The sequence below is a fragment of the Ciconia boyciana genome, chromosome 16, assembly GCF_034638445.1.
Source record: "Ciconia boyciana chromosome 16, ASM3463844v1, whole genome shotgun sequence".
Taxonomy (NCBI): domain Eukaryota; kingdom Metazoa; phylum Chordata; class Aves; order Ciconiiformes; family Ciconiidae; genus Ciconia; species Ciconia boyciana.
This window is the reverse complement of record NC_132949.1, coordinates 182,495-210,472: the sequence shown is the minus strand read 5'-3', so window position 1 is coordinate 210,472 and position 27,978 is coordinate 182,495. Positions and strand designations below refer to the sequence as shown.

General features: G+C 43.6%; 2 protein-coding genes across 7 annotated transcripts in view; both read right to left on the bottom strand.

Annotated features, from left to right (window-relative positions):
• Positions 1-500: 500 nt before the first annotated feature.
• DUS1L (dihydrouridine synthase 1 like) lies at positions 501-18,056 on the bottom strand. Of its 5 annotated transcripts, XR_012045390.1 has the most exons (14): positions 17,294-18,042; positions 14,723-14,831; positions 13,769-13,819; positions 11,883-11,995; positions 11,037-11,119; positions 10,753-10,856; positions 9,637-9,781; positions 8,911-9,007; positions 8,455-8,543; positions 7,450-7,616; positions 6,860-6,897; positions 3,644-3,719; positions 3,375-3,463; positions 501-1,438 (listed from the first exon to the last, which is right to left on the bottom strand). XR_012045390.1 is itself a non-coding variant. In XM_072881223.1 (13 exons), exons 1-13 carry the CDS (start codon positions 17,528-17,530, stop codon positions 1,341-1,343), a joined length of 1,407 nt encoding a protein of 468 aa, XP_072737324.1. In that variant the 5' UTR covers positions 17,531-18,048; the 3' UTR covers positions 501-1,340. The 5 variants fall into 5 exon arrangements, 4 of the variants coding, with proteins under 4 accessions (XP_072737324.1, XP_072737323.1, XP_072737327.1 ...); XM_072881223.1 differs by lacking the exon at positions 3,375-3,463 and having other exon boundaries at positions 17,294-18,048; XM_072881222.1 differs by lacking the exons at positions 501-1,438; positions 3,375-3,463 and adding an exon at positions 2,977-3,333 and having other exon boundaries at positions 17,294-18,034.
• Positions 18,057-19,744: 1,688 nt separating this feature from the next.
• Positions 19,745-27,978, bottom strand: part of FASN (fatty acid synthase) — a 51,713-nt gene continuing 43,479 nt past the window's right edge. The window contains exons 38-43 of one of the 2 annotated variants that reach the window (XM_072880729.1): positions 26,337-26,525; positions 25,587-25,814; positions 24,899-25,119; positions 24,222-24,320; positions 23,826-24,077; positions 19,745-22,696 (exon numbers count right to left, since the gene is read on the bottom strand). In XM_072880729.1, coding sequence (XP_072736830.1) covers positions 22,559-22,696; positions 23,826-24,077; positions 24,222-24,320; positions 24,899-25,119; positions 25,587-25,814; positions 26,337-26,525 — 1,127 coding nt within the window. In that variant the 3' untranslated portion in view covers positions 19,745-22,558. The remainder of the gene's footprint in view (positions 22,697-23,825; positions 24,078-24,221; positions 24,321-24,898; positions 25,120-25,586; positions 25,815-26,336; positions 26,526-27,978) is intronic. The other variant, XM_072880730.1, reaches the window with a different exon arrangement.

The window sequence follows — 27,978 nt, the reverse complement described above, 5'->3', positions numbered from 1 at the left end:
AGCTAGCTGGATGTAGACAAATGTCCAGAGAGATTAAGATACATGTGATCATGTGATAGGGAAGGTGCCTGAAGAAACAGCATGGAAAATTTGAACACAGAATAGAGGAAAGTGAGCACAAGGGTGATTGACATAAGGGTAGGCCAAGGCCTCTGCTTCACATATGGTGCTCTGCTTAGTGACCTCTTAATCTTGCTTGTGGGTTCTCTTGTTATTAATGCTTTGACTGAGAATGTTTCTCCATGGATTGAATAAATCTACAGCTACTACTAGTTTAGGGTGTTTTTTCAGCATACTGCTCCAGTCCACGTATGAACTCATGACTGTAAACTATAACATAGTTTGTAATGCAGGTCTTAACTGCATTAATATAACTGCATTAAATACAAACTGACCTTGCCTGGAGGGCAAGCCCACGAGGGTTTGAGTGGGCGTTTGTACACGTGCGAGCATGAACACACATGCAGACACATGCGCGTGCATGCAAAAGCAGGGAATGGTTGCCGAGAAGTCAAAAAAACCCATATTAAAAATAGTTTATAAAATAACCAGGGCATGCTGTTATCTTCTGATTCCTGAAAGTGCTGTGTTTCTGTCATTTAAAAAAAAAAGTCTTGAGGCCCTCTTTTGATTGGGGCTGGGGCAGGGAAGGGTCTTCCCTATTTTCAGAAATGCATGGTGCTACACTTGCTTCCTGACCTTGGAGGCACTTTCGATTTTTGGTTTATTACTGTTCAGTAATCTTTCTTTACCAAGGCAAGGGCTCTTAGACGCTGAGAAGACACTTTGCCAGTGCTTTATGCAGACCTAGTATTCTGGGTGCTGGGTTTCTTGTTCATTTCCTTTCAGACCCAGCGTAACTTCCAAAAGGGAATATCTGACAGATTCTGACAGGCAGAGGAACAATATCTGCAATCAGGATTGTAGAAAAATAAATGTCAGCCAGATGAAGCATCAAGGAAAGAAACCATAAAGTCTCCCTCCTGGCTCCTGTCCTCCCAGCTGTGTTCAAAACAGCTATACCATGTCCAGTGTTCATGCTAAATGACCTGTTTTATTTTAAATTTGTGCAAGGTACACACCTGAGTCAGCTCCAATCTGTGGAGGTTCTGTTGCACAGGCTGAACATAAGAACACATAGCACCAGCTAAAACAGGATGAGGTGTTTTGTTTGTGAAATGAAGCTGCCCTCTACCCAGCCAAACCCTCAAACCATCAACTGTTCAGAACTATAGACCAGAAAGTGATAATCGAGAGTATCCACTCAGAATACTTTACTATATACTGTAAGATGGTCCTCTTGCTAGACATTGTGTTGGCAGTTTGCTTGCTTTATTTGCTTACAAAACTGGCAGCTTGACCACAACATAATTTCTTGTTACAGGCCAGGACAGTGCCTGCAGTAGGCTGTTAGAGAAATGTTGGGTTACACACCAGCCTAGAATAAATTAAAACAAACAAAAAAAAATTAAGACCAGTTATGAATAAAACCTGCCTCCATGGCAGCAAACTTCCTGGCTTAAAACAGGTGTACTTAGTCTAGCAAGCAAGGCATGCTGGTAAACATATGCCAAATCTCTTGGTCCGGCCATATAAAGCAGAGGTTTGACTTCCTGGAAGCAGCTCCTCCTTGGCTAGCGCAGTGGTTGGGCCTTACACCCATTAGAGCTGGACACACTCTCAGTTGCAGGCAGGCCATTTTAGATGGGCTTGAAGGGTTGCTCAGGACCAAGGCCAGGCACATAACTCTGTGTCGTTCCTGCCCCCCACCCCACACGCCGTTTCCTTCTTTCTCCTACCCATTCCCCCACACCACCCCCACCCTCCTTCCCCCCTCCCCTCTTTTCTCCACTTCCCTTGGAGGAACAGTAGTTTAAGACCTGCTAATTTTATAGTTAAAGCCTGTAGTGCTATACAGGGCTCATTCAATAATGTGCCAGCTTTGCCATTGGCTAGATGCATGTTTTACAGGCTCCACAATGCATCATTGCTTTGTTCCCCGCAGGAGGCTACACGTGACAAGAAAACAAGCATAAACAGGCCTGCTGCTTTCAGTATGCTAAGCAGCTCTGCAGCAAAACGTTCAGTCTGCAGCTGCAGGAAATGGCAGCACGCTCTGGAGCAGGGTCACTAAGCAGGCAGTGAAGTAAACTTCATTCACAAAACAGGCCACAGGGAGATAAATTTTCAAAGCTGAGCTAAGCTTTATTCATTTATTTTAGATTAAGCATGGGATGGCTTGACTTCCACTTCTTCAGTCTATTACCAGCTGCATACTATTGCTGATTTTTTTTTTTTTTTTTGGCTGCTGACATTCTGTACAGCGTACTGACTGCTGGAAGGCTACACTGACTGAGTGCCTAGGAGACACACAAAGTCCATGGGGAAAAAGGGTAAAAGCCACTACCTGGTCTTGCATGTGTAGACCTGCATCTGGTTTTGAGACACTTCTCCCAGTTATCAGGTGGGAAGGAGAAAGAATTATCATATAATTAAGTATGAGACTTCGAGCAGGGAAAGGTTCATGGACTTGGTTCTAACTTAGCACATAATTTCAGACAACCCTCTCTATTAAAATAGAGATTTCATTTTCCCCCAGCCTTGGCTCATGGGAGATCATTAAGCTTTATCATACTGTATAAAACTAATAATTTTTAATACACAATGTGGTTATAGCAACATCTTATAGTTTTACATTCACATTTTCAAAGTACGGCTAGATTCCTTTCTGCATTGAAAACATGGCCTGCTGCACCTCAGACAATGTGACACATTTTCTATTAGTGAAGAAGTCACTGACATTGCTATTTGTAGCGTACCAGAAGGCTGCTCTAATACAAGAAATTTATTCCCCAATATTAAAAACAGGACATGAAGGGTTAGTGAACATACAAGAGGCAGACTGTGATGGCAGCTTATATAGGTTGCCCCCACCCAAAAAAAATGCAGCATTTTCAGTCTTTAAAACACAGCATGAGAAATTTAATTGCATCCTCTTTATTTCAAATGCAGGATAATTCCCTGAGTAAGCAGCTTTTTACTTAAATAAAACTTTTCCAGAACTTAAAATAAACTTGTGGAACAAGTTCACACAGCTGACGGTGAGCTGGAGATGGCATGTTCTTTGGCCCAGGGAAGCACAGGCCTGGCAGGAGCTCTTTAACTATTCATTTCCAAAGCTTCACACTGCACTGTCACCAGCCTCCTTCAGTACAGCAGTCTCCCCCACATCTACATCTCCTCTCCGACTGATCTCTGGGTTTTGAATTACTGTTTGACTACTCTGCCATGAAAGGGATTTTTCATATTTGGTCTTAAAAAGTAATCCATGACCTGAAGAAGCGGGGGGGGGGAGGGGGAAGAAAAAAACAAACCTGAAATGAGATGACTGCACTGGTAAACAGAACAGCTCATTCCTTATAAAGAATGGGTCCTCATAGTCTGGAAACCATGCATCCCAAGGCTTTGGAAGCAGAAGAAATACCATACATAGAAGGAAGAGCAGGCTTTTAAAATTTTAGATAGCTATGTATGTAGATTTTAATACACACACCCACACCCCATAAACCAAAGATTAAAGTAATGAATATTACATGGGAGATGAGACATCTGCTCAATGACTTGTAAGGACAGCTGCGCTTACCTGGACAGTCTGCTGTCTCTTTGAATGCTCTCTTCTTGCAGCATCCTCGGCACATGTTAAACACACATTTATTGCCCTGGGTTGGGATGAGGGTGTAAAGAAGCTTGTATCAGTGAAAATACAATTACTATTGTTTACTATAATAAGCAACAACAATACAGCTCTGCACATTCAGACCTTTGGAAGAAAACCTGAACTTGTGTATTAGGCAGTCACACCTCAGTCTAATGCAGATGACAGAGCTGATGTCCTGGCGGGGGGCGAGCCCCAGCTATCAACTGTTTGTACATAGAGAACAAAAGCCAATTAAAAAAACCAACCAAACAAAAAAATTCCACATTCAACTTCTGCAACATCAGTAATCTGTCGGGCAGCCTGAATTGCACAGCACAAGCAGGCAAGTGCCATAAGCGCTCTGGAACAAGCATTACGATGTTTGTTGCAGGTGAGCTTGCTGTAGTTCTCTGCAAAAGTAGTATGTGAAACACGGTGCCTGACATGCTTGCTGCCATCTGTAGCTATGCCTAAAATAAGTATTACCACAGGAATTACTTCCTTACTTACAGCTTAAAATATACTTGAGTATATATTAAAATATAATGATGTATGACATTATATTAAAATATAATGTATGTATAATGGGGGGACAGCAGCCTTGGCTAGCGGACAACTTGGCTATGCTAGGCTGGGTATCTGTGGGGCTTTGGCACACACATGCTTAGTGATCATTTAGGAAAGTGGGGTTTTGTTGTTTGGTGTGTCTCCCTCCACCCCAATTAAAAATTCCTTCATGTTTAGGGAGCCCTTGGTTGAATTTTTTTTTTTTTTTGTTCTTCCCAACCCCCTGGTTCCATGACATAGCTTAGAAACATATGATCTAGGAAAAAAAGAAAAAAAAAAAAAAAAACAAAAAAACCAAACAGGCCCAGTCACGAGACTTCAAGGGCTGCCTGCCACATTATAATGATGTAAGAGCACAACAAAAATAAGACTAAGCCCAGCTTCAGACAATCATGGTTGACACACCACGCTGTGTCACCTGGATTAGCTATGAAACAGGACGGCTTTCAAAGCAGGCCAGGTGAATGCTCAATGTTCTCCCAATAATGAACACAGCAAGAAAAACATTTTCTTCTGTAGCTGCAGCTCCAAATTAAGCCCCAGCTGGCTGCTATTTCTAAGGTGCTATAACAGTGTTGCAGAAAAGAGCAATGCCACATGCTGTGTCCCTGTCTCCCACCCCATAGCTGTAATGCTACTTTTTCAGCTAGAACAGAAAATTACTCCTTGCATGTTACACCCTGCTTGTATGTCTGCGTGCACAGGTATGTTAGCAGCAGGAAACACACTCAGCTCAGCAACATCTCCCTGTCAAGGAAACAGCTATGTTCCTCAAGGGAAAACAATCAAACAAACAAACAAAAAACCCAATGAACTCTTTTCAAATATCAACTATTTGAAGTTTCATGTATAAAGTTTCAAATATATATGTTATACACAACCTGGAAAAAAGCTGGCTTGTTTAACATTGCTAATGGTGAAAGTTGATGTTAATCTGCTAGCAAAAACAGAGCTGAGAATGACTAGGTACTCATTCTGATTAAGGGTGTAAATCCAAACCCAACAAAAACCAGAGCTGCAGATTGCTGCCTGACACTCAACTACAGACTATACTGCGATGATGTTTAAAGTATTTGTATTAGTACACCAATAACCACACCAGTTATGCAAATTCTCAATCCTTGCAGAAAAACACCACCCACCACTAACCCTAGGTAAGAGGGGTTTTGTTTTTAATTTCACAGTAGAATATACATGTGTAATTACTGGAAGTTTGGAGATTTGTTTCCAAGAGATCTTGGGAAGTTCATCTAACTCATTCAACTGCCTTAGCAATAAATATCCTCAGCAGCACTAAGACTGCACTTTTTTGGAAAGGAAGGCAAATGATCTCAAAGAACCTACATATGTTAGTGATTTTTGTGCAGCACCTTCACCTCAAAGATTGGTCACAGTGAATGGTTAAGAGGCTTTTGCCTAAGTATGGACTGACTTCCCCCCCCATCAGCAGGACTTGGTATGCATGCATTACTGGACACTGGCATGGACCTACCTCAGGATTTCAAATCACAGAATCACAGAAGGGTTTGGGTGGGAAGGGACCTTTAAAGGTCATCTAGTCCAACCCCCCTGCAGTGAGCAGGGACATCTTCACCTAGATCAGGTTGCTCAGAGCCCCATCCAACCTGACCTTGAATGTTTCCAGGGATGGGGCATCTACCACCTCTATGGGCAACCTGGGCCAGTGTGTGTCACCACCCTTGCTGTAAAAAACTTCTTCCTTATACCTAGTCTAAACCTGTCCTCTTTTAGTTTAAAATCATTACCCCTTGTCCTATCGCAACAGGCCCTGCTAAAAAGTCTGTTCCCAGCTTTCTTGTAGGCCCCCTTTAAGTACTGAAAGGCCACAATAAGGTCTCCCCAGAGCCTTCTCTTCTCCAGGCTGAACAACCCCAACTCTCTCAGCCTTTCCTCATAGCAGAGGTGTTCCATCCTTCTGATCACTTTTGTGGCCTCCTCTGGACCTGCTCCAACAGGTCCATGTCTTTCCTGTGCTGAGGGCTCCAGAGCTGGATGCAGTACTGCAGGGGGGGGGTCTCACCAGAGCAGAGTAGAGGGGCAGAATCCCCTCCCTTGACCTGCTGGCCACGCTGCTTTTGATGCAGCCCAGGATACAGTTAGCTTTCTGGGGCTGCGAGTGCACACTGCTGTCTCACGTCCAGCTTTTCATCCAGCAGTACCCCCAAGCCCTTCTCTGCAGGGCTGCCCTCAATCCCTTCATCCCCCAGCCTGTATTGATACCACGGATTGCCCTGACCCAGGTGTAGGAACCTGCACTTGGCCTTGTTGAACCTCATGAGGTTCACACAGGCCCACTTCTCGAGCTTGTCCAGGTCCCTCTGGATGGCATCCCGTCCCTCAGGCATGTCAACCACACCACTCAGCTTGGTGTTGTCTGTAAACTTGCTAAGGGTGCACTCGATCCCACTGTCTATGTCATTGATGAAGATACTAAACAGTACTGGTCCCAGTACAGAGCCCTGAGGGACACCACTTGTCACCGATCTCTATCTGGACATTGAGCTGTTGACCGCTACATGGTCATTTAATTTCCATTTAATGGAAATACTTTAATGGACACTGGCATTGACTTACCTTAGGGTTTCCACACTGATCACATTTTGCATATTTGGCTGGAAGAGAGAGAGAGAGAGAGACCCGATTTCAGCAAATGTATATTTATATGGAAGAAGTAAATAAAAAAAAAAAAATCAGGATCAGACAAAGCTTGGTGCTCTTCTACCCAGAGAGAGACTCTTTTTGAAATAAAAATACAGTACCTCAAAGAGCCGTGCAAAGGTAAAGATACTTTAAGTCCCTCTAAGCTAAATCCAAACATAGAAAATTTTAATCAAGTCAAGTGTAAAAGAGGAGGACATCTGCTTGAAATGTATATGAAATTTCAATTTCAAATACTAGTGACAGCTACAATTTAGTTTGTAAAGCACGTTGATCTTAAAAAGATGCTTATAGTGGATCAGTGACCTACTTCTTTGATCCTTGTTTTCTTTACTAATGAACATACTTTGAATCACATTGCCTGCTACCAAAATTTTCCAATAATCCCCCCTCTTTTTAAAGAAGTTTCTACAACTACATAAACAAGGAAGATAAAGTATTGGCAATTTATGTCAAATGTGATATCAGAAACTTTCCATGCATTTATGCCAATAAATGGAACTTACGTTTTAAAGATGGATCAAAGCTTTTATTTGGATTTCTTAACTTCTTTTTTTGCTTATTCTTTGACAGAAGCTCAGAATTTCCATCTTCCTCCTCTTCCAGAGCACGCTTCCCTCGCACGCCTTTCTCAGTCTCACTGGCTCCATTCTCCTTGCATCTCTCCTTTGGCCTGAAACATTGAATATCATCGTAAGTTGGCTGAAGGGAAGAAGTAGGTGTTCCCTGGCCACCATTCTGGTTTACAGAAATCTGGGCAAACTGTAAACCTTTCTATCATGGATAAATTACAAGGAAGTGTCATTGCCCTTACAAGTGGAATAGAAAAACCTAACTTTTTTGTTAACACTGGCTGTTAATAACAGACACACTGTCAGATATATTGGCTGGAAAGTCAATGAAAGTTGGCCAGTCAAATTAGTTAGGTACCTGTTAACCTGTTATTCCCAGGTTTTACTTAAGTATTTACTTAATTTACTTAACTACTTACTTAAGTATTAATCTTGACATGCTCGTTCTCTTCTTCACCCCAATTTTCACAATAGAAAGGGAATAAGCTATCTGAAAAGCTTGTCCATACAACACAAGCATCCTTTATAGAATACAATTTAGTTCCCATCCTTGCTACCCTGGCAGTTACCAGCAACATTCGTGTTACAAATAACAATAAAGTACTGTCAAGTAGCATATCTGTTGCACATCAGGTTCTCTTTCTGAGCTGCAGTGCAATTCTTAGTTTTTTACTTTCCAGAGAGAGAGAAATCTGAGGAGAATCTAAAGGAAAAGATGCATACAATGAGCACCATCCCCACGAACAAAGCAACAACCAGGAAGAAAAAACCAAGCCAGAATAAAAATAATCCAAAGTCTTCACTTATTTTCAAATGAATGTAACCTCCTACAACAGAACTGGATGGCTCTGTACTGATAGTATAGAGGAAAGGCCTATGGGTACCCGTCCATAGGGAAAGGCCTATGGGTACCTGTCCATGTTAGGATAGATAACTCACCCTGGCCTGATGTATGGCTGACAGATCCAGTGGAAAAAAGGCAACCCTTCTTTTGGCTTTTCTCCTTCTTTCTGCTTAGCTATTTCTTCCTGCAGCATAGAGTTACAGTCAGTTTTCCTGGAGTTCTCAGGAAATACTCTAAATAATATTTCAAACTCCAGGAAACCACAAAGTGGAATTTAAAGTAACAGTTACTGACAGTTAAATATAGGCAAAAAACCTCCTCTACTCAGACAGATGAAACGAAGCAGATTTGTAACTCCTAAATCAACTTTATCCCATGTAAAGCTGTTCAGGCTTAAGGGGCTGCTACTGTAGTAAACCACCAGTATCAAGGTTGGTAAGCCACAAAGTTCCAATGAAGTGGCTAACAGACATCAACTGCACGACATACATGGTAAATTCCTACCAAGTGCGGACAGTGTTGTTCTGGGAGATTAGGGCCCATCTTGGTACCTGGCATCGTAGTTTCAGCTCCCTGTTGACATCTACAATGCCCTCTAGAGTCTTCACTTTTGCTAATTCTTCACGCAGCTGCTGGTAAACTTGAAGCCTGAGGCAAATCCCAAACATCGAGTCATATTTATTCATTACTGCTAGACTGAGGAGATCAACTAAAAATGTCTTTATAAAAGCTTGTAATAGATTTTTCTTGCTGCACTTGCCTTTGGTAGAATCTTATCTCCTTTCTTGTAAGTCCAGAGAAAAGCACACATACCTGCTCCTCTTTTCCAAATAAATACTTGGCACACAACCAAGGTACTTTGAGATAAGCTAACATGAATGTACAGTGCATCAGCTGCTCCTCAGCAACTGCCCATGGCCATGCTCTTACTCCACAACAAATGCAAGACAGCTTGCCTCACAATGAACAAGGAGTTACTTAACTCATGTTTGCCATAAAGTGCACGTGTGCTTATGGGCAATTACGACACGGTAGCTGATGTGCTGTGAGCTCACGCCCGAGCTTATCTTGTGGTAACTTGTTCATTCCCCATACCCTGTTTCCCAGATATGCAGTGAAGGGTAACGGCCTCAGCCCACATTCTCTCCAGCCAGGTCCAGGAAAGAAAACCTTGCAGCATACTAATTCTGGCCAAACAAATCCTTCTCCAGAAAAGACAGATGCTTGCTAAGCAGGATGAGCCCTGAAAACATTAAGAGTTCTCTGGAGATACTCACGTGTGATGCCAGAGCTTGAAGAGATGAGCCCTAACATAAGACAATGGACAAGGGTACTTCTGCACTATCTCCAGATACTCCTCAGCCATCTCCCACACCAATGGGTTTCGGCCTTCAAACAAAGCTGGGTTATGAAGATTACCTTCTAGGGAATGAAAAGAAATACTCAAACTTTCATTTCAGGATTGAAACATAAAACAAAATATAAGCTGTGGAGCTTGATCAGCTCTGTTGTGATTCTACCAGCCAGTCACAGACACATCAGCCATGTACTCCCAAAGAGGAACACAGGGTCCATAAAACTCTAGCCTGACCTCAGGATACTGTATTTCACTATACAATTCTTAACTGAGCCAAATAGCTCATATCTAATTAAAGTACATTTTCCAGAAAGTCATCCAATCTTGACATAAAGACACTAAAAAAAATTAATGAATAGAGAAATCACTGCTTTTGTTGCCCAGTGGTTAAAAACTGGGACAATGGGTGTCTTACCTTATGTCTGTATCCACATTTGTTTGGCCTAAGTTTGCAGATATTGCTTCTCACTATGCTTTTCTCTACTAGCTTCACAAGCCTTTTGTTAACCAGTATTTTCTAAAAATAAGATTCTACAACCTCCCAGAAAATACGTTCCATTGCTTTAACTGTGCAAGTGATTGGAAGCTTTTTCTGATGTCTATCCTAGCTCTTCCTGTAGGAAGTTATGCCAATTCTTTCTTGTCCCAACCCAACGTGAACCATGTGCAGGAATATTAATCAGTGTATGCACTTACTGCATCAAGATCCATTCAAAAACCATTCCATTGATTAACAGATGTCATGAAAATATTCCAGGATAACAGGAGTGCCATATGCGTTTGTCAAGTGATTAGATTTGAGCTGTCCACTCAATGGTACTGCAAGTCCAACATAACAATTCTTACAAATCTTAAGTGGTTCCTGGTCCTGGTAAGAGATGGCCAGTATAAAAGGAGAGAGAATGGCCACTCAGCTTTCAATCAGATCTGTTCATCAGTCTGACGTAAGCTTTTAATAAATGTGTATGGGGCTGCTAAGAGAGTAAGAAACAGTTCGTATTCTCATCTGTTATGAGTAAAAGTTCATTTTCTTTACCTGCACTCATGACACCATGCACTCCTGTCTTACGGATACATTCTTCCACATCACTGAGACACTGGATGTTTCCATTTGCAAATACAGGAATGCTTACAGCTTTTCTATACCAGCAAATAAAACAGATGCATAAAATTGAGAATTAGAATGTTTAGAATCAACACAGAAATTCTACTCCTGTCACACGAATTTGTTTGCTCTTCAATGCCACTGCACACTCCGCTTGAAATCTACCTTCATAGCATGTTAGCAAAAATCCACTAAGACTGGTACTGCTCACTAACCTGACAGCTTGAATGTGCTCCCAAGATGCCACGCCAGCAAGCGGTCCTTTCTGTTCTTTAGTACGGCCATGCACAGTCAGCAGCTAGAACACAAAGTTATATTTACTTTTCATGTGTATGAGCCACTGGAACAAATCCACTGACAAAAATTTCTTTTCACCCCATACACTTCATGGATGTCACTGAATTCCCACTGCTCTTTCAACAGTGCGGGGACTTTGGTATCACATAAAGATATCAGCAGCTCACCTACCATGGCATGGTCTTGGGCTTCTTTCAGCTTGCTATTCCACGGCATGACAAGACCGTATCTTGGGAGAACCTACAGATTTCCTATTGCATTGGCTCCCATTTGTGATTCACTTTGGAATTTGTGATACATTGATCTGGCTCACTCCTCAGCAGAAGGCCTGAATACTGTCAGTACTGGCTCTAACTACAGACTGTCTCTTCCAATTTAACTGGAGTTAAATCCTAGAGGACTGCCCATTTCTTCACTAGTGGTGGCCATCTTTGACACTGTTTTTTCCTATAGCCCTGTGGATTTCATTCATTCACACTACCTCCTGCAGTACTATGTTAGACTGAGATGCTCAACCACAGTGAAGGATGCCCCACTGTGCAGTGATTACAAGAGAGACTCTGAAGTCATGATGTCTTCCGTATCATACTATTGACCTGCTGCCTATGACTGCAAATACATACAATCTCTCTGCATCCCGTTTTCTCTGTCTGTAAAACAATGTAGCCTGGTCATCTCCACAGTATGCCAAGAGCTGGTCATCAGATGCTTTACACAGAGACGCGTGTCCAACGCAACAGTACGGGGAGCAGCTGCCTCCTTACCTGGCAGCCAGCTTTCTCCAGCATCTGTGCATACTTCACTGTCTTGTCAATTTCTGGGAAAACGCGGATTTTGCATGTGATGGGAACAGAGAGCTTCTCATTAGCCAGTAAAACTGGGAAAGATTGAAAAGACAGGTAAGCGGGCTGCACAATGCTATGAAAAGTGCCTACCCTCCTCAAGATCCGATACTGGGTGTGGTACGGAAAAAGCCTGAAAAGGTAATGCTATGTAGTTCTCCCAGCTTAAACAATCACAGTGTCCTCGGCAATCCTTATTGCATAGGTTAATCAAGTAAGAGTAAAACATGAAGCACAAAATCTGCATTCTAACAGGAAGGCATAAAACAGTCAGCATTTAATAGCCCTAATGTTTCCACTGCATCAAACCTTCACTTTCAAGGACCCCCCCCTCAAATCTTAATCATTGATACAGGTTTACTATCGTCACAGGCTATTGTACTCCTCCTACTCTGCCAACAACATTAACACTCGCTTGTCTACCTTTCCTACAAGAGATCCTTTGCTTTTTTCCAAATTATCACCCAAATAATCATGACAAGTAGAGTCTTGTCCATGGCAAGCGGAGGCTTATCAACTGAGGTAGGCTGTGGACCCAGTTAAGTAGTAAATGTAGGTTAGAGAGTCAGGGTGAAATCCAGAACAACATGTTAAACTCCCATAGTCTTTACACAGTACAGGGAATCGGAAAACTACTAGAAAGAGAGCTAATGAAGACAGCCAACAGAAAAACACTGAGCAATGGCACGCCTGGAATTCTCTTCCACAGCCTGGATGTATAAAGTGGGAAGTCACCTGCTTTCTTCTAATCCAAACCCTAGAAGCTCTAATGACAGGTACTTCCTATCACCCTTTCAAAGGAGCAAGCAAGGTGTATACAGGTGCAAGCAGAAAATAGTACTCCATCATTTTAAAGGTGGCTGGGGGAGAAGGAGGAAGAGGAAGCTTTGCCAGCCTTTTATACAATAGCCTAATAAGACAACTCTCTTATTAGACAGCCTGGGTTCTCACCCAACTAGATGACCTGGGTTCTCTTCTCACCTTGAGGCTGTTCTGATTTGCATCTTTCACTCCTAAGAAAAGTGCCTTAACAACCACATTACATGCTGGGCAGGGAAGCACTGTCTATCTTTCCAGGTTCTCAGCAGTGTCTTTGTGCCAAACACCATGCCAAAGACTCCCTGGACCACAGGGAATGCAAACAGAAGTAAGACTCTTTAACTTCACAGTTCAGACACTGGCTTTGAAGTGGAGTGAAGGCACATTCTCAGCTCTACACGATGACCAAAACCTTACTTTTTAAATCAGTTCCAAATGTATTTCTTAAAAAGATATGATACTGTTCACAACTGCTACCGATAGTCTGAGAACATCCTACACAAATCTGGAGAAGAGAGGCATAACTTGCTATGGTGTGGACAGAAAGAGTACACTGAGTTGATCAGAAAAGGGCAACTGTGGCTTCAAGCAGAAACAAAACTCCTGGCACCCAAGAACTTCAAAGTGAAAAAGTAAGGCACTGGGAGTTCTGCTGTTTCTAGAGTTGGAGAGCTACTAAGCCATCATTAGATTGGGACTTAATTGACTTACTTTCACCTAAAGTGTGTTTCAGGTACTGAAGTCTTTTAGCAGATCTAGCATGAGTTTGTAGTGGGATACCACCAAGTATCTTGAGGGTGTCACTGGAATACGGTAAGAAAGAAAGAAAAAAAAAAAAAACAACCAACAAACCCAAACACAACTTTCCCCAAAGAAACATGCTGCACCTCCTTTCCCCAAAAATCCCTAAACCTCCTCTCAATGATGAGTTCATCCCGTTCTCTCTCAAAGTGAAGCCTCTCTAAAGTGAGGCCTCTCTAAAGACTTACTCATTCTCTGAAGAAGATCCCACTCCTCTTGCAGAAATGCTCCGTAGTGACCTATAATAAAATAGCATATGACAGACGTGTACAGAAGAGTAAGATTCTGAAGTATACAGCTTTCATAAATGTTCACATACAAAGATCGAGATGCTCATATGCCTCACTGGCAGAAACAGAGTTGCTCTGTCCTGCCCAAACTGGAAGAGTTGGATCATTCTGTTCCCCATGCCACCCTAAACACCCTACTTTCACTGCTACTCCCTAAGGCTAGTGTGTTGACACTGGCAGCTCAAAGTCCAACTTTCAGGGGTTTATACCATGCGTTTAAAAATTCCCTTCAGGACAAAAGCTGATCACATTGAAAGATCTATTTGCCCTGTACACCACTGATAATTTCCTATTAGTCTTTGAAAGACATTTTAGAAGAGGAATGGGCAGTTACTGAACAAATCTTTCCTCAACATCCTAACTGATCCAAAATTTTCAAACGCTGGTTCTGGTTTTCAAACATAGCTATCTCTGCAATATCCTTAAGGGATTCAGCAGGTGTTATCCTCTTATACGCCAATATGAATAAACTCTGTGCAAGTATCAAGGAAATAGGAGAAGCTAAGCGCCTGCATGATATAATTTTAAATGCGGTTTTGCAAAATTAGGCTGTTTGAGCAACTGAAATCAAAAAGAAAATCGAGCTCTTGCTAAAAACACTTTTTCTGAGGATATTCTAGACACAAGAGATGTCACTCAAGAGAAGCTGGATTTAATTATTAGTATATCTAATTTTTGCTTTAGGTGCTACCAAGCATTATCTGTTAAAGTGGGTGTAACTAAGTCTGACTTCAGCAGTACTACAGCCACCCTTGCCAAGGCTTAATTTGGTCCTCTTGATGTTTTACTGCCAACGTTGACATTTGAAACATGCCATTTCTCTGTTTGTCCAGGGTTCAGATTTGCACGTACCTCTCTTTGCAATCATTTGGGGGCAACCCAAATTTAGGTCTATGGCATCGCAATAATCCTGAGCCAACAGTGCTGCTTGGACAAACACTTCAGGGTCATTGGCACAGAACTGAGAAAGACAAAGAAAAGTGGAATAATCAGGCAATAGCTTTCTTTAAGTACTGACAACATGCTATGACATAGTTATGAAGCAACTACTTGCTACAGAAAACAGGCATAATATGCACAGTTAATAACAGCAAACACCATTTCTCAAAAAAAACAACAAACAAAAACTGTGACACTTACCAGCTAAAGATCCTCAACCTTCAAATGACAAAATGAGAAAGATGAGCATTCAAGAGGCACAGAAATATTTGTAGAATATTTCACAGGTAGTACCCAAGAAAAAGAGGGAACAACTCTTAAAATTCCCTGTAGAACAAACAGCTGTAGCATTTTAATACATAAAGGTGGTGCAGAAGAAGAGTTACCTGTGGTGTCTCTGGCTCTTGAGACAATTCAAACTTTGCAGATACCAATAAGCACCACTGCCTCTAAAATGAATTCACATTAGTATGGAGTGTGAAATAGACACATCGGGCTGTTAGTCAAATGCTCAGTCTTAAATATAAATAATATTCCATTTAAAGCACAGTGCAAAAATCAATTTATTAAGAAAAATGAGGTTAATTAGAAGCTGCTTTGTTGAAGGGGACAGAGACAGACTATTCATCTCATTTATGCTTTTAAACAGGTTTTCTAAAATTCATTATCAACAGAAAACAATGCCATCACATCTTTAAATAATATGGATTTAAACTCCAACACATACGAGCAGAAGGTGTTACGTAAACCCTACGGCACTACGTAAATTACAGCTAACACCAATTAAAACCAGAAGAGGCATTTGCTTTCTCTGAGATGACTGAAACAATGGAAAGCCTCCAACCAAGCTGTATCAGTGAGGATTTTTACCACAGTAAACAAAGCCCACAGAGCAGGCTGGGCTCAGACATACCTCTGCCTAATCTATTTCCAAGAGTCTGTGACCAAAACCCAAGCCTGCTCAGAAATATTGCAGAACTCAGGAAGGATTGCTATACTGGGTCAATCCAAAGATTAATCTAGTTAGTTCTGTGCCGTATGTCCAATAGTGGCCAATGGGAAGAAGGATAATACAGCAACCTTGCCGTAGCTGGCACTCTTCAGCTAGGCTCGCCCAGAACACACAGCTTACTGAGCTGAAGATCTGTGCTCACAAAACTTGTAGCTTTCTAAGACTGTTTAAATTTCTGCCACCTGTATTTTTCTGCGGCAAAAGAAACTACCTCCCACAGAAAAAGAAGAACATACAAAGCTGTACTGAGACAGACCAAAGGTCCACCTCATCCTGCTCTGATAATGGTCAACAGCAGATGTCTAGGGAACAGCAGAAGCTGGAATGCGTCTTCAAGGACTTTGGAAGCACAAGTGGTATTTCCTGCATCTAATGACCCTCAGTAGAAGCTTCCTTCATTTGCTTTCTAAACTTATGTAATCTTTCAGCATCCAATACACGGTAATGAATTTTACAGTTTATAACTACCACTACCCTTACTTAACATTCTTGTTTCTCATTCGTCATCTTCAAGCCAGTCATACTTTCACAGACTTCTCTCATCTCTCCCTCAGTCAGGGGAGACACTTTTCTCTTCCAGGGTGAAGAGTCCTCATCCATTTAACTGCTCCACATGTGGAAATCACACCATTCCTCTGCTCATGCTGACTGTCTTTCCCCGCATTATTCTCCAGCTCCGCAGGCCCCTCTCCCTCTTTGGGATGGAGTGGAGGGAAGTACCTGAACCTCACACGGTACTCAATAAGCAGAAGCAACACAAGCTTAAAAGTGTGTCCTATCTTCCTTGCATCCTTTTTCTATAGCTAAGCACTGAGCTCATGGTTTCAGAGAACTACTTGTTGTGGTTTAACCCCAGCCAGCAACCAAGAAAATTAACTCTACCCCAGCCAAAACCAGCACAACTACTCAAAAAACCGTGATCTTTCCTGAGCGGTATCAGCTCTGGAACAACCCTTGACTCTAGAAGACCAGCTACAATCTATCTCTAAACATGAGGTGTTGAGGACTGAAACCCTGTGAGAAGTTTAGTGCTCCAGGCCCCTGTGGTTAAGACACCAAATCCTCTTTGCTAGACAAGGGATGAACAGAAAAACACACTTATCTTCATGAGCTAAGTACTGTTAGTGGTATTTAAGTGAAGAAAATAAGATTTCTGTCATCCTATATAACCACTTTAAAGTCTGGGTGAGACTGACTAGCTCGAACTCATGCGCATTTGAAAAACGTCCGGAGTTGTTAACACAAGCGGGTGGACGACGAGGGCAAGGCTGCTTTTGGCGATGCTGACTTGCTTTTGTAGCGTTATCCAAGAGCGCAGCGCAAGGCGAACGCCGGGGAAGCTCTTCCCGGCAGTCCCTGCCGCCGCTCCCGCTGCCCTGGCAGGCGCCGCCGCTCCAGGAGCGCGGCGGGGGGGGGCTGGGCCGGGCGCCGGTGGCGTTTCCCGGCGGCCCGCGGGCGGTCGCGACGCTCACCTGCACGATGAGCGGGCGGTCCTCGGGACAGGCCTCGCCGTAGAGGTTCTCGCGGCGGTAGTTGGCGTCCCTGAGGAAGACCTGGGCGTGCAGCATCGGCGTATAGCAGAGCTGGGCGCCGTGGCGGCGGCTCAGCAGCCTCCAGGCCAGCTCGCTCTGGTCCACCATGGGCGCCACCACGTAGTGGGCACTCCGCAGCGTCTCCCTCCAGAAGGCCTCCCCGCGCAGCTTCGGCATCTCCCGCCCGCGCAGCGCTGCAGCAGCTGCCGCCCCGCGCCGCCGTACCGGGGCTCGCAGCCGCCGCCTAAGGCCCGGAGGCGGTCGCGGTCGCTGGGCCCTGGCAGGGCACCGAGGCGGCCGGACGGTGCCACCGCCATCTCGCTCCGGCCGGCTCAGCAGTGCAGCCTCGCGCCGTCCCCTCCGGAAACCGCGGCGCTGCCAACAGGGGCCGCGCGCGGAAGAGCCCGGACAACCGCAGGGGCGGCGTGTGAAGGGAGGAGGCCGCGCTCGTCCGGTTTCCCGTCGCGGTGGCGGGCACGGGGTGGGACGCTATAGGCCCCTTCCGCGGCGCCTGCCGGTGCTCGGACCCCCGCACCGGCCTCGCTTACGAGGCCCTGCGTAGCCGCGCGCCCTAGACCCGCGCGGCGCCCCCGCCTGAGGGGCGGCTGCCATGACGCCGGACACGGGCGGCCTCCCCGCCGGGGAACGCGCACGGTCCCACGGGGCGTGGGGCTCCCCCGCGGGCCGTCAGCCAGCACAGGAAGCCCTGGCCGTCGGCCCTGCCCGTCAGCCGGGACGTGCCTCGGGCAGCACGGCCCGCGCAGCAGCGGCCGGCCTTCCCCTGTCCCGGAGCCCGCCCTGCATCCTGCTGCGGCCGGGAGCGCGCCCACCCTCCCCCGCAGCATGAGGCCCGAGAAGTATTTTTGGTTCCGCACTTTAGCCGCTGTCCCCAACAGACGCCGAGGTGAAGCGCTTATTGAGCATTACAAGAACTTGGACTAAGCGAGGGGGTCTCACCGGTCCTTGGCAGAGAATCAGGGCAGAGAGGTGGAAATGATCCACCTGTCTGAACCAAAAATAACAACATACATGCCAAAACCGTTCATTCAGCAGCATTTTATAAAGCTACTGACCACCACCGGGATGGGCACAGTGGAAGATTTCCTCTTCTTATCTACCAGTACCTTCCAGAATGTCAAAAATGCTGCATCTCTACTCCAGTCAAAACATCAACGTAATTTTAGACATAGGGCTTTAGATGTTTTTTCTTCAAAAGGGAAAAATTCAAACAAAATAATTGTATACAACAAAGCACCAGAGCCCAAGCAGGGTTCCATGTACAGTCCAGTTGTTCAGTAAGTCTGTTAGAGCCTGTCCATTGACAGCTGCCACAGTTCAAGTTCACTGTCAAAGCCTACATTTCTTTCCCCCCTCCCCAACTTTCTAGCGCTCGTGGCTGTGATGAACCCTGCTGCAAGAAATAACTAAGCTTCAAGCTCTTCTGATTCTTTTCTATCATCTTCTACTACCTTCCAGAGGCCTAAACAACCAGTTCTGCTATTTTAAATACCTAGCCTCTCCAACCCTCCTTCAGCACTCCCACTTCCTCTTATGCAGCTGCTCCAGGGTTATTTTTTTGTTTCTTTTGTCCCTGATTTGCTGGCAAGGTTTCTGATCTTCAGTTATGGTAACTTAACTAATTACAAGAGAAACAAACACCTGCTTCCCTTATCACTATTCTACCTTAAATCTTTTGGGTTTTACTTGACCTCCGTCTCAGCACCAGAAAGCTTCTCTACTTCTGCTGTCTAGTATTGCTGTTTACAGTCACCCATTCTGTTAAACTGTGACCCTTCTTGCATTTTTTTTAGCTATTTTTTTTGGCACGAGAAGTGTATTTCTTTCCCCCCAGGAAGGTGGTAGCGTGGAAAAGGAAAATAATAGCTTTAATGCTGATGACTACACAGGCTGTGTGCCATATGTTATTTTTCTTACTATTAAGGCTATATTGCAGATTTAAGGTATACTGCCACCATTTCAGAATAGCAATGTGACTTTGTGAGCTTAAGCAAGTTTATAGGGCCAACAGGGGACTGTGTTTTTCAGTCTCGAGATTAAGATCAGCGTGGTGTAGAGAAGCCCGTGAGAAGCTAGCTGAAAAGGAAAGTATCAGTTGACAAGACTCCCACTTCAATTTCACACAGAAGGGTAGACATGAAGGACTTCGCTTCTGCCCTTGCCTTCTCAAAGCAAGCAACTGCAGTATTTGATTTTGTGCTATGATATTATTGTTCTACCTATGTCTATCTGATGGACTACTGAGAAATAACAAGCAGTATCAGTGCTAATAAGGTTTTTATTTTTGGCACACTGTATTCAGCAGCCAGTTACATAATAGGTTACAGGGCAGCAGCTCATAATTAGACAATTATGAGGCTTCCTCCCCCCCCCCCAAACAACCTCTGCTTTTCAAGTAACAACCACAAGAACATTGAGAGCATATAGGCTATAAGTAATTTTTGAGGAACTTCTATTACTAAACCAGTATCTTCAAGCTTTACTTAGATGAGACCATGCACATTTATGTTTATACAGAAAACTTGTCCAACTCCTGCTTCGACAGCTGGAACAGCATTAGTCCTCGCTCCCTCCACATAGCCCATTCAGACTTGTTAAACACTTTAGCACAGAACTATTGTACCTGTTTGCTTAAAGTTTAATCACTCCTTTCTTTTTTCTTCTAGGTTTTCAATACAACCAAAGTAAGTAGGATTCTTTCAACTCTTTCAGGCTCACTACAACTGCCAGCAGTTAAGTCTAAGACAAACCAACCAACCAGTCCACATCTGTTTTGTTTTATGTAGTATCCTATCCTAGGATGTGCATGGGTAGTATGCAGCAGATATAATGGAAGTCCCATAGTATGCACATATGCCCAGTTCACATAGCCGCTCTTCAGTATTAGATTCTTTGCAGCTGTAAGGCACCTCACGCTTACACATTGCCCGCTTCCCTCCTTCCGTTACCACCTAACACCTAGTCATCATACCTAACAATTTAATAGCATTTATACCCATTGCCTATTTCACACTCCCAATGACCTTGAGGTAGATGCTATTAGTCCCATTTTACAGATGGGGAAACTGAAGCAGTAGCATTAATGGCTTGTCCAAAACTGCAACAGTGGAGCCAGAATTAGAATTTGAGAGTTTCCGCTTCATTGTTATGGGTATGTAGTTTGCTCATATCTAAAGTACCAAAATCATGGCAACGAGAAGCCATGCTCCAGAATAATGTGTTCTTTATTGTTATTATTCTACAGCCTCCAAATCAGATATGCCAGCAGCAGTTTTTGCTTTATACCAAGAAATGAGAGATTCCGGATGAAACACACGATTAAGAAAGGGTGGTAGAGAATACGACAAAAAGCCAACCAGTGATCAATTCTGTTTAATACTAGGAAAGCCAAAGAGGAAAAAAGAGACACTTTTCAGACCAAAAAGTATTAAAACAAAAATTAAAAAAAAGAAAAAAGAACAAGACTTATTTTGGAAATGCTTTAAGCTGACATTATGTTGGTTTTATTTCAGATTTCACAAAAGAAATACATTATAAAACTAAAACCAGTTAACCCAGCCACTATCAACAGAGGGTATTATAAGCAAAAGACACTAGGTCAGAACCTGTAGTGAAGAGCCATCCATTCCTGTCACTGGAATGCTCCTGTACTAACAGGATACTTCACCGGGGGATGAAGATGGAGAGAACTGGGGTTTTACAGCAGTTCTGAGAGGCACAGTAGCTCCTCCTAGTTGGTGCTTTGTTGCTACCCAGGTCTCCTCTGTATCATAAGTGTAGCAAGGATTTACTGATTTCAGAAAGGACAGATCCAGCATAGCAAAGGCAAGAATTTTTTAAATTGAATTTTATGCAAGTTTCCTTTAAAAAGGTACTATATCTTAAAATCATACCATCAAACTGATTACTTAGCTAACTTATGTGGGATCTCCAGTCTCATTACTAAGAGGAAAATGAAAACACAAGGCTTAAGCCAGCCCTGTGCTAAATAAAATATACAGGGGCTTTGGGTAGATGCTTGTATGTTTGTCTGAGCTTTGGTTATGGGAGAGCAAGGGGTAGGAGGATTTGTTCAGTTACTGTTGAAGAATTCTATTCCCTGCCCGCTCCCACCCATTCCAAATGTCTGGTTGGGTGGTGACACAGGACGGGGGAGGGAGTAAGGTAAAGCAGTAGTCTTAATGCTTTACTAGGGTTCTGATACAGCAGAGCACAGAACCTTGCACAAATATAAACAAAGTACCTGCCTAGGGACAGCTTTGCCTGTTTTTATCATGCCCAAGTTAAGGCTGTTCAATACACAGTGGCATCTGTCAAACCATCCACCCTGCCTGCCCCCTCAAAAAGAGTGGACAATGGCCAGAATCCTCCTTCTACCTTTTCCTTTCTGAACAGGGCAGGGCAGTGGGAGAAAGAAAAAAAAACAAAAACAAAAACCACAAAACGACCCAACAAAAGAAACTAGACTGTTCCAAAGATGCACTTTGGTTTAACAAATGGGCAACTTCCCCTTGTAGAATAAACCTTCCCCTCCAAAAAGGGATGTTTCTTTTCTCCTATAACCCACGATAAATTAAAACCAAGTAAGAAGTCTCTGGTTTGACACAATAAATACTTAGAATATATCAAATTAAAAAATATAGTTACAAAAGCTTCAATGGAATCCTCTTTCTGACCTAACTACAGACAGATTCTTCACAGATAAAAAGTATCTCCGAAATCAGCTGCAGCTCCCCTCCCTGCTCACTGGGCTTGGTCAACAAGTGCTATCACATACCCTTTGGAATACTGTTAAGACAAAACAATATAGACCACAAGAAATCTACTCCTAAATTTGTTTTTCATACTGCCAAGGGTGTAGGAAGCAACCATTGGTGGGGAACCCTCATAGTAGTGCACAGTGACAGAGTCACAGCACTAGAGTAACACAGACAGGGATACTAGGGGAAAACAAAGCATAGGAAGGGAAGGAGGAGAGAGAACCCATAAAAGTTGTGAAATGAAAAGATGAGAGAGAGAGAGAGAGAGAGAGAGAGAGAGAGAGCGCGCAATCAAGTTCAGCTGGACTTCCCAGTTCTGGCAGCAGAGCAGATGAGATGCTGAACAACAGGAAGAGTTCCTTGGGGTCTGTCATAACAAGGAATGTTGTTGGCATTTTCTTCACCATTGACAGTAAGTAAGCAGAAGTTAACCCTCTCTGACGCTGACACGTGGCTCTGCCAGTGAGCTGTGGATGATCCCAATAATTGATTCGACACCATCTCCCTCCAATAAGGTGCGGTGATCCCCTTCAATAACATGGACAGATACCTTCCCATCGCATACCTGCGCAGATACAAAAAAGAAAAACTTTACATTCACGATTTACAACCAGCTGGTCATCTAGCTGTTTTGAGTTTGTCAGTCTTCTAAGTTACTCATAGCTTACACCACTGTCTATCAAACTCAGTTGAAAACAGCACCAGTTTTACTCTGACACATTTTCATACATCAGCCGCAGGGCATTGTTTGGAACCAGTGTTTTAAAGCACGATAGTTTGACAGCCTGGCAAGTGATCCGCTCAAGTATAAGCTAGGAAGGAAGCCAACCAACCTGATACTAACAAAATAATTTACCTACAATATCAAAGAATGAGCGATAAAGTAGCTACTTCCAAGCCCTTAAGAAAACCAAATAACCCTCCCCCTCCACCTAATTTTTCTCCCACCACCATGAATCTTCCTTCAAGGTCATTATGTAACTTTAGTACAATACAAGTTAGCTTGGAATCAATAATGAATGTAAGTTAGAAGTCCGAAGGGACCGGAGATGCCAGAAGCAGGAAGGTAATTCTGAAAATCACTTCCTTTTCCCTGGTATCTGCACCATAACGTAATACACTTAACCCTTTTACGTGAACAGGGGCTAAAGAACAGTGACCTTATCTGGACTACAGGCCAAAAACCTAAGTTTTTTTAGGCCCACAAGAAACCCACATACTAACTTCTAAGTGGCCCACAAAAGGTAACTAAGAAAAAGCCGCCTCTACTGTCAGCAGGCTGACACTTGCTCTTCAAAAGTCTGCCCTCATGCAGTGGACAAACTTTAGGAGTCTACAGTGAAGGGAGGAGACTAAAAGTTACTCCTGTCAAGTTACTCTTTTTTAACATCTTTATTATCTAAAGTCTATCTAGAGAGCTGCAAGAATTAGCTATAGAAAACACTTACTTATCTAATATAGAGGCTAGACCTTTTCCTGGCCCTCACTACCCTGAGAAAATGCCTGGAACCAATCAAGTCATTTGCTTTTGGGGACTTTTAATTCTTGTTAGAGCATAGATAGCTGCAGAATGATACTTTCTTTCAGGTTGGTTTTGTCCCTTCTCCCTCAGTAAGGATGATTTTCCATGCTTTTCTTTTGCTCCCCCAAATATCAGGAGAGGCTCAACAGTCACCAGTGGGCTTCAGACTGACCTCTGAGAGTCTGTAGTCTCCACCCAGGCCTTCTTCATATTCATTGTGAGACTTTGCCCGCATCAGTGTCACATTCCCATGATACTTGGACTCTGGTATATACTTGTCAGCAGCCTTCAGTTTATGGTAAAAGGAAGCAGCAGCAAAGCTGAGTGCTTCACGATTAATGTTTGTATGAATCTGAGTTATCAGGTCTGCAGCAGCATTCACACGAGCCTCCAGATCTTTCAGGGGCAGAAGAGCCTCCAGCAGCTGGAAATATTAACATTTTTTTTCCCATTAGTCTCAACATCTGAGAATCCGTCTTTGTTAAACAAAAAACCCACACCCCTCCTGTACAACATAAAGAGATTAAAAAAGAGAAAGAAACATTAAAAAAAAAGAAAGAAACATTACCTTATTGTATTCAATGCCTGTAAATTGCTGAACAAAGGCACACAATGCTTCAGTCTCCAATGCAGCCTCATTTCCTTGGGTCAGCTTGGCTCTGTAGCTCTGGAAAAGAGAAGAATAAAATGTGAACTTGAGAAGGATATGCCTGATCTTGAATGTTAGATAAAAAACAATTACAGAACAAAGGGCTCTGAACTGGGAAAAGGGGGGGGGGGGGGGGGGAGAGAAAAAGACTGAAGCTTGGAGTGAGGTGGGGGAGGAAGATCCCTTGAAAACAGATTAGAAGGCAGTTGCCACCTGTGGATTTGCTAAGAGCCTAGTATCCTCTAGAAAGTACAATGAAAATGAAGGCTTCAGCAAGGTTTTCTAGCAGTCCTACACAAGGATCTTGTCTGGCAGGCTCCAGGATCTTCCATAAGACATGCTGATATCATGATTTACCATAGCAAGGGCAACATGTGTCCCAGCCCTTGGCAGTTAATGAAGACCACCCCCCATAAGCTTCCACCCTTCAGCCATCCCTAAGCATCCACTGTCTGCAGCTGTCTCTCAACTCCCCTGTCAAGAAGAGCCTGTCAGCTTTTCAGATGGCTCATTTTCTAGAATAGTAAGCTCCAAGAACATGAGCCCTGATGACACAGGATGGTCCTCAGACAGAAGATTTTTTTTGTATCTCTTACCTGAGTGTATGCTGCCACAAAGGAATGAGACCCATCAAAGAGGAATAGACTGTTGAGTGCATGGGAAGCATTTTGTTGTGCTTGCAGTTGGGAGCACATTTCAAAGGCTACACAGGCACCGAAAGAATATCCAGCGATGCGGTAAGGTCCTTCAGGCTGTATCTGCTTCATACAGTCAATGTAATAGGCTGCCAGGCTCTGTATGCTGTCCAAGGGAGCAGCTAGAACACGGAAGCGAGTTAGAAACAGACTCCAGTGAAAAGACACTGGCAGAGACAATTACATTTTCATGACCTCAGAAACAACACTGTTGGAAACATCCAGGTTAATTTGAAGGTAAGTTTCTAAATTATGGTTAGCAACTTACATTTTGGACAAGGAATAGTAACGTTCCTGCTTTCCAAAGACGGATAGAACAGCATGCCTTGTTTTTCTCCTGCATGCTTATCTGCTGACAGGGGCTCAATGCAACATCCAATTGTTCCATTTCCCCATACATAAGCTCTCCAATCTAACCTAGTACTTCTCTTGTTACCTGGGGATGTTTGATGCAACCCTATGCAGACTATAGGTACTGATGCTTGATCCTCCGAGTTTAAGAGTCTAGAAACAAAGCTCTCTCTATAAGGCAACTGAGGTTCAGAATGTTACAAATTTACAAATTCAAGATGCTGAAGAACCAAGATACCTTTTGTGCACTGGAGCCCATAGCAGGGCATATGAAGTCTGGAGGCGAGAGTGTAGAAAACTGCAATGGATCCTTCAATGGGGTGAACAAGGAAAAGAGGGCGCTCTGTGCTTTGAACATCATTGAGACGGGTGATCGTTGGCCCTTCTGGGTTCACCAACAAGTTGTTCAAATCTAGTTCTGGAGGTTTGCCTGGGCCCATCTTCATCAGCTGGGATGGCTTCAGATCTTTGAAGGGAAGCACACCAGACAAACAGATTCAGGATCAGTCTCAGTCACGTAGCCATAGTCCTAAAGGAGAATCTCAGGGCTGCTCTGGATTAGCCCATTGGCTCACTAAATCATCAGGGCACAGACATAGGGATCTTCCTGTTATCAGTTGCTCTGCAGCAACTGCATATACTTTTAGCTTACACTAAGCACAACATTACGTTGTTTATTCCTCAGACAGGTAAAAGGTCTCAAATTACATCCTGCACACAGCTGCATGAGAGTACTCATGCAGGCAGATACTAGCCGGGCAAGAGAGCAGCTTTCACGCTCTTTCTTATACCCTGCCCCCAGAACTGATGGGCCTGACCCAATGGTCAATGCACCTCAGGGACATGTCTGTCACTTAAAAGCCTTTCAGCTATAACCTTATTTCATGATCTGATAGAGGCTTATGTCACTAGAGATGAAAGCAACAGATCGGGAGCTTAATCATTTGGACTCGGGTGACTGGTAGCAACCCGGATCCAGACACTATACCCTCTGCTGTCCTGGCCTTGGAAGAAAGTTCACGCAGTTTGTTGATTGTAAGCAGTCGAATTTCTCTCATGGTCATAACGATGTCATAGTCTCTCTCCAGTGTCTGGCGCACCTCCACACCCATCAAGGAATCCAAGCCCAAGTCTGACAAGGAAGTCTCAGCATTCAGAGTACTCATGTCACGGACACCTGAGAAAAAACAGCATACTAACAAAATGCCGATTTCTTTCCAGCTCTAGGTGTCTCCAGCAGTCTTCTCATCTTCCTTCTTTCTCCTAAAACCTGAATAAGCTGCAGCTACAGAGAATTACCTTTCAGGATCATCTAATGCTTTCAGAAGTCACCTCTTCTGCAACCTACATCTGGTCATATTGGATCTAGTCTTTAGAGTACATGTTAAATGTGCACAGCTGTATGACAGGGAATACGTCAGTCCCAGATAAATAGCTGTGAATATTGTCACTTCAGCTCTAGACCAAATTCAGAACAGTCAGCTAGAGGAATTTCACATACTGGAGGCTCCAACTGAAACTGCAGTCCTAGACATAATGCAACTAATCCTCAGCTACAACATGAGATGGAACAGTTATCAGTGTCAACGACAGCTGACTGCAACACTTGATGTCTATCACACTGGAGGAGGCGATTCCTCTAGTCTTCGTCACCTCTTCCCCTTCAATTTTCACACTGTTCAAGCCTCTCACCCTTTCCTTACCTGTAAAAGACTTCTCATAGTAACACTTGCATCTACAGCTCTTCCTCCCCTCCTCCACCTTGTGCTGCCCCATGCTGCCACCCTACCCACCATTAGGCTTCTTACTAGCTTCTCCCTTTGTCATCTTCACACACTCTATCTTTCCAAACTAACCCTACAGCTGGTACAATTTCCTAGACACTTTCCTATGACTTCTAAGAGCCATGTCTGTCCTCTGAGGTCAGATTTGCTGTCAGTTACTGCACACAATTCCTTAAGTAATACTCAGGAGACTGTCTTCAATTTATCAGTCCCTCTTTTGGTAGAAAACAAAGGATCAGTACACACTTCTGTCTGCAAAAGAGACAACTGAAGTGGGACATAGTGGAGCTGACAGGTTATTCACTTTCAATACAAGAACAGGGGACACAATGGTAAAAGGAAGCAGGTTCAAAACAGACAGGAGGACATGGCACTTCTTGTAACACATAGTTAAGCTATGGTTACTAGATGTTCACACGGGATGACAGACAGAGCTGATAAGAGAATACACTACCAGTTAGTGACTAAGTACATAAAAGCTACTTTTTGCAGCATGAGGACGTCCCGAGGTGAATGTTTGAAAGCTGGAATAGTGCTCAGAAAGTTAGTCATGTATTTGCCCTATTATGTGCCGTCCCAGAATTTTGTTCCTACTGATTCTCCGTTAGGAGAAAGGCACCAGCCTACTCTAAACAAAACCCAAGACACTGAAGTATGTGTGCACATGTATGTAAATGCACTAAGGGAGAAAAGCCCATGCTGAAGAAACAAATTGACTGTTGGAGAGAAGGAGCAGTGTAAAGGAAAAAAATAAATAAAAAGTCCCACAACGCCACCACCACCACACCCACACCACAGGAATCAGGAGGAGATGCAGAGCAGAGCACCTACAGCAGCACCACTGCT

What these genes read in the sequence shown, in the direction of transcription:
- DUS1L (XM_072881222.1), bottom strand. Translation starts at nt 17,530, where the DNA reads ATGCCGAAGCTGCGCGGGGAGGCCTTCTGGAGGGAGACGCTGCGGAGT. An exon ending in ATCAGTGTGGAAACCCTAAG is followed by an intron (nt 3,720 to 6,859) that starts GTAAGTCAATGC and finishes ATCCCAACCCAG; the next exon opens with GGCAATAAATGTGTGTTTAA. An exon ending in AGAGACAGCAGACTGTCCAG is followed by an intron (nt 3,334 to 3,643) that starts GTAAGCGCAGCT and finishes CCGCTTCTTCAG; the next exon opens with GTCATGGATTACTTTTTAAG.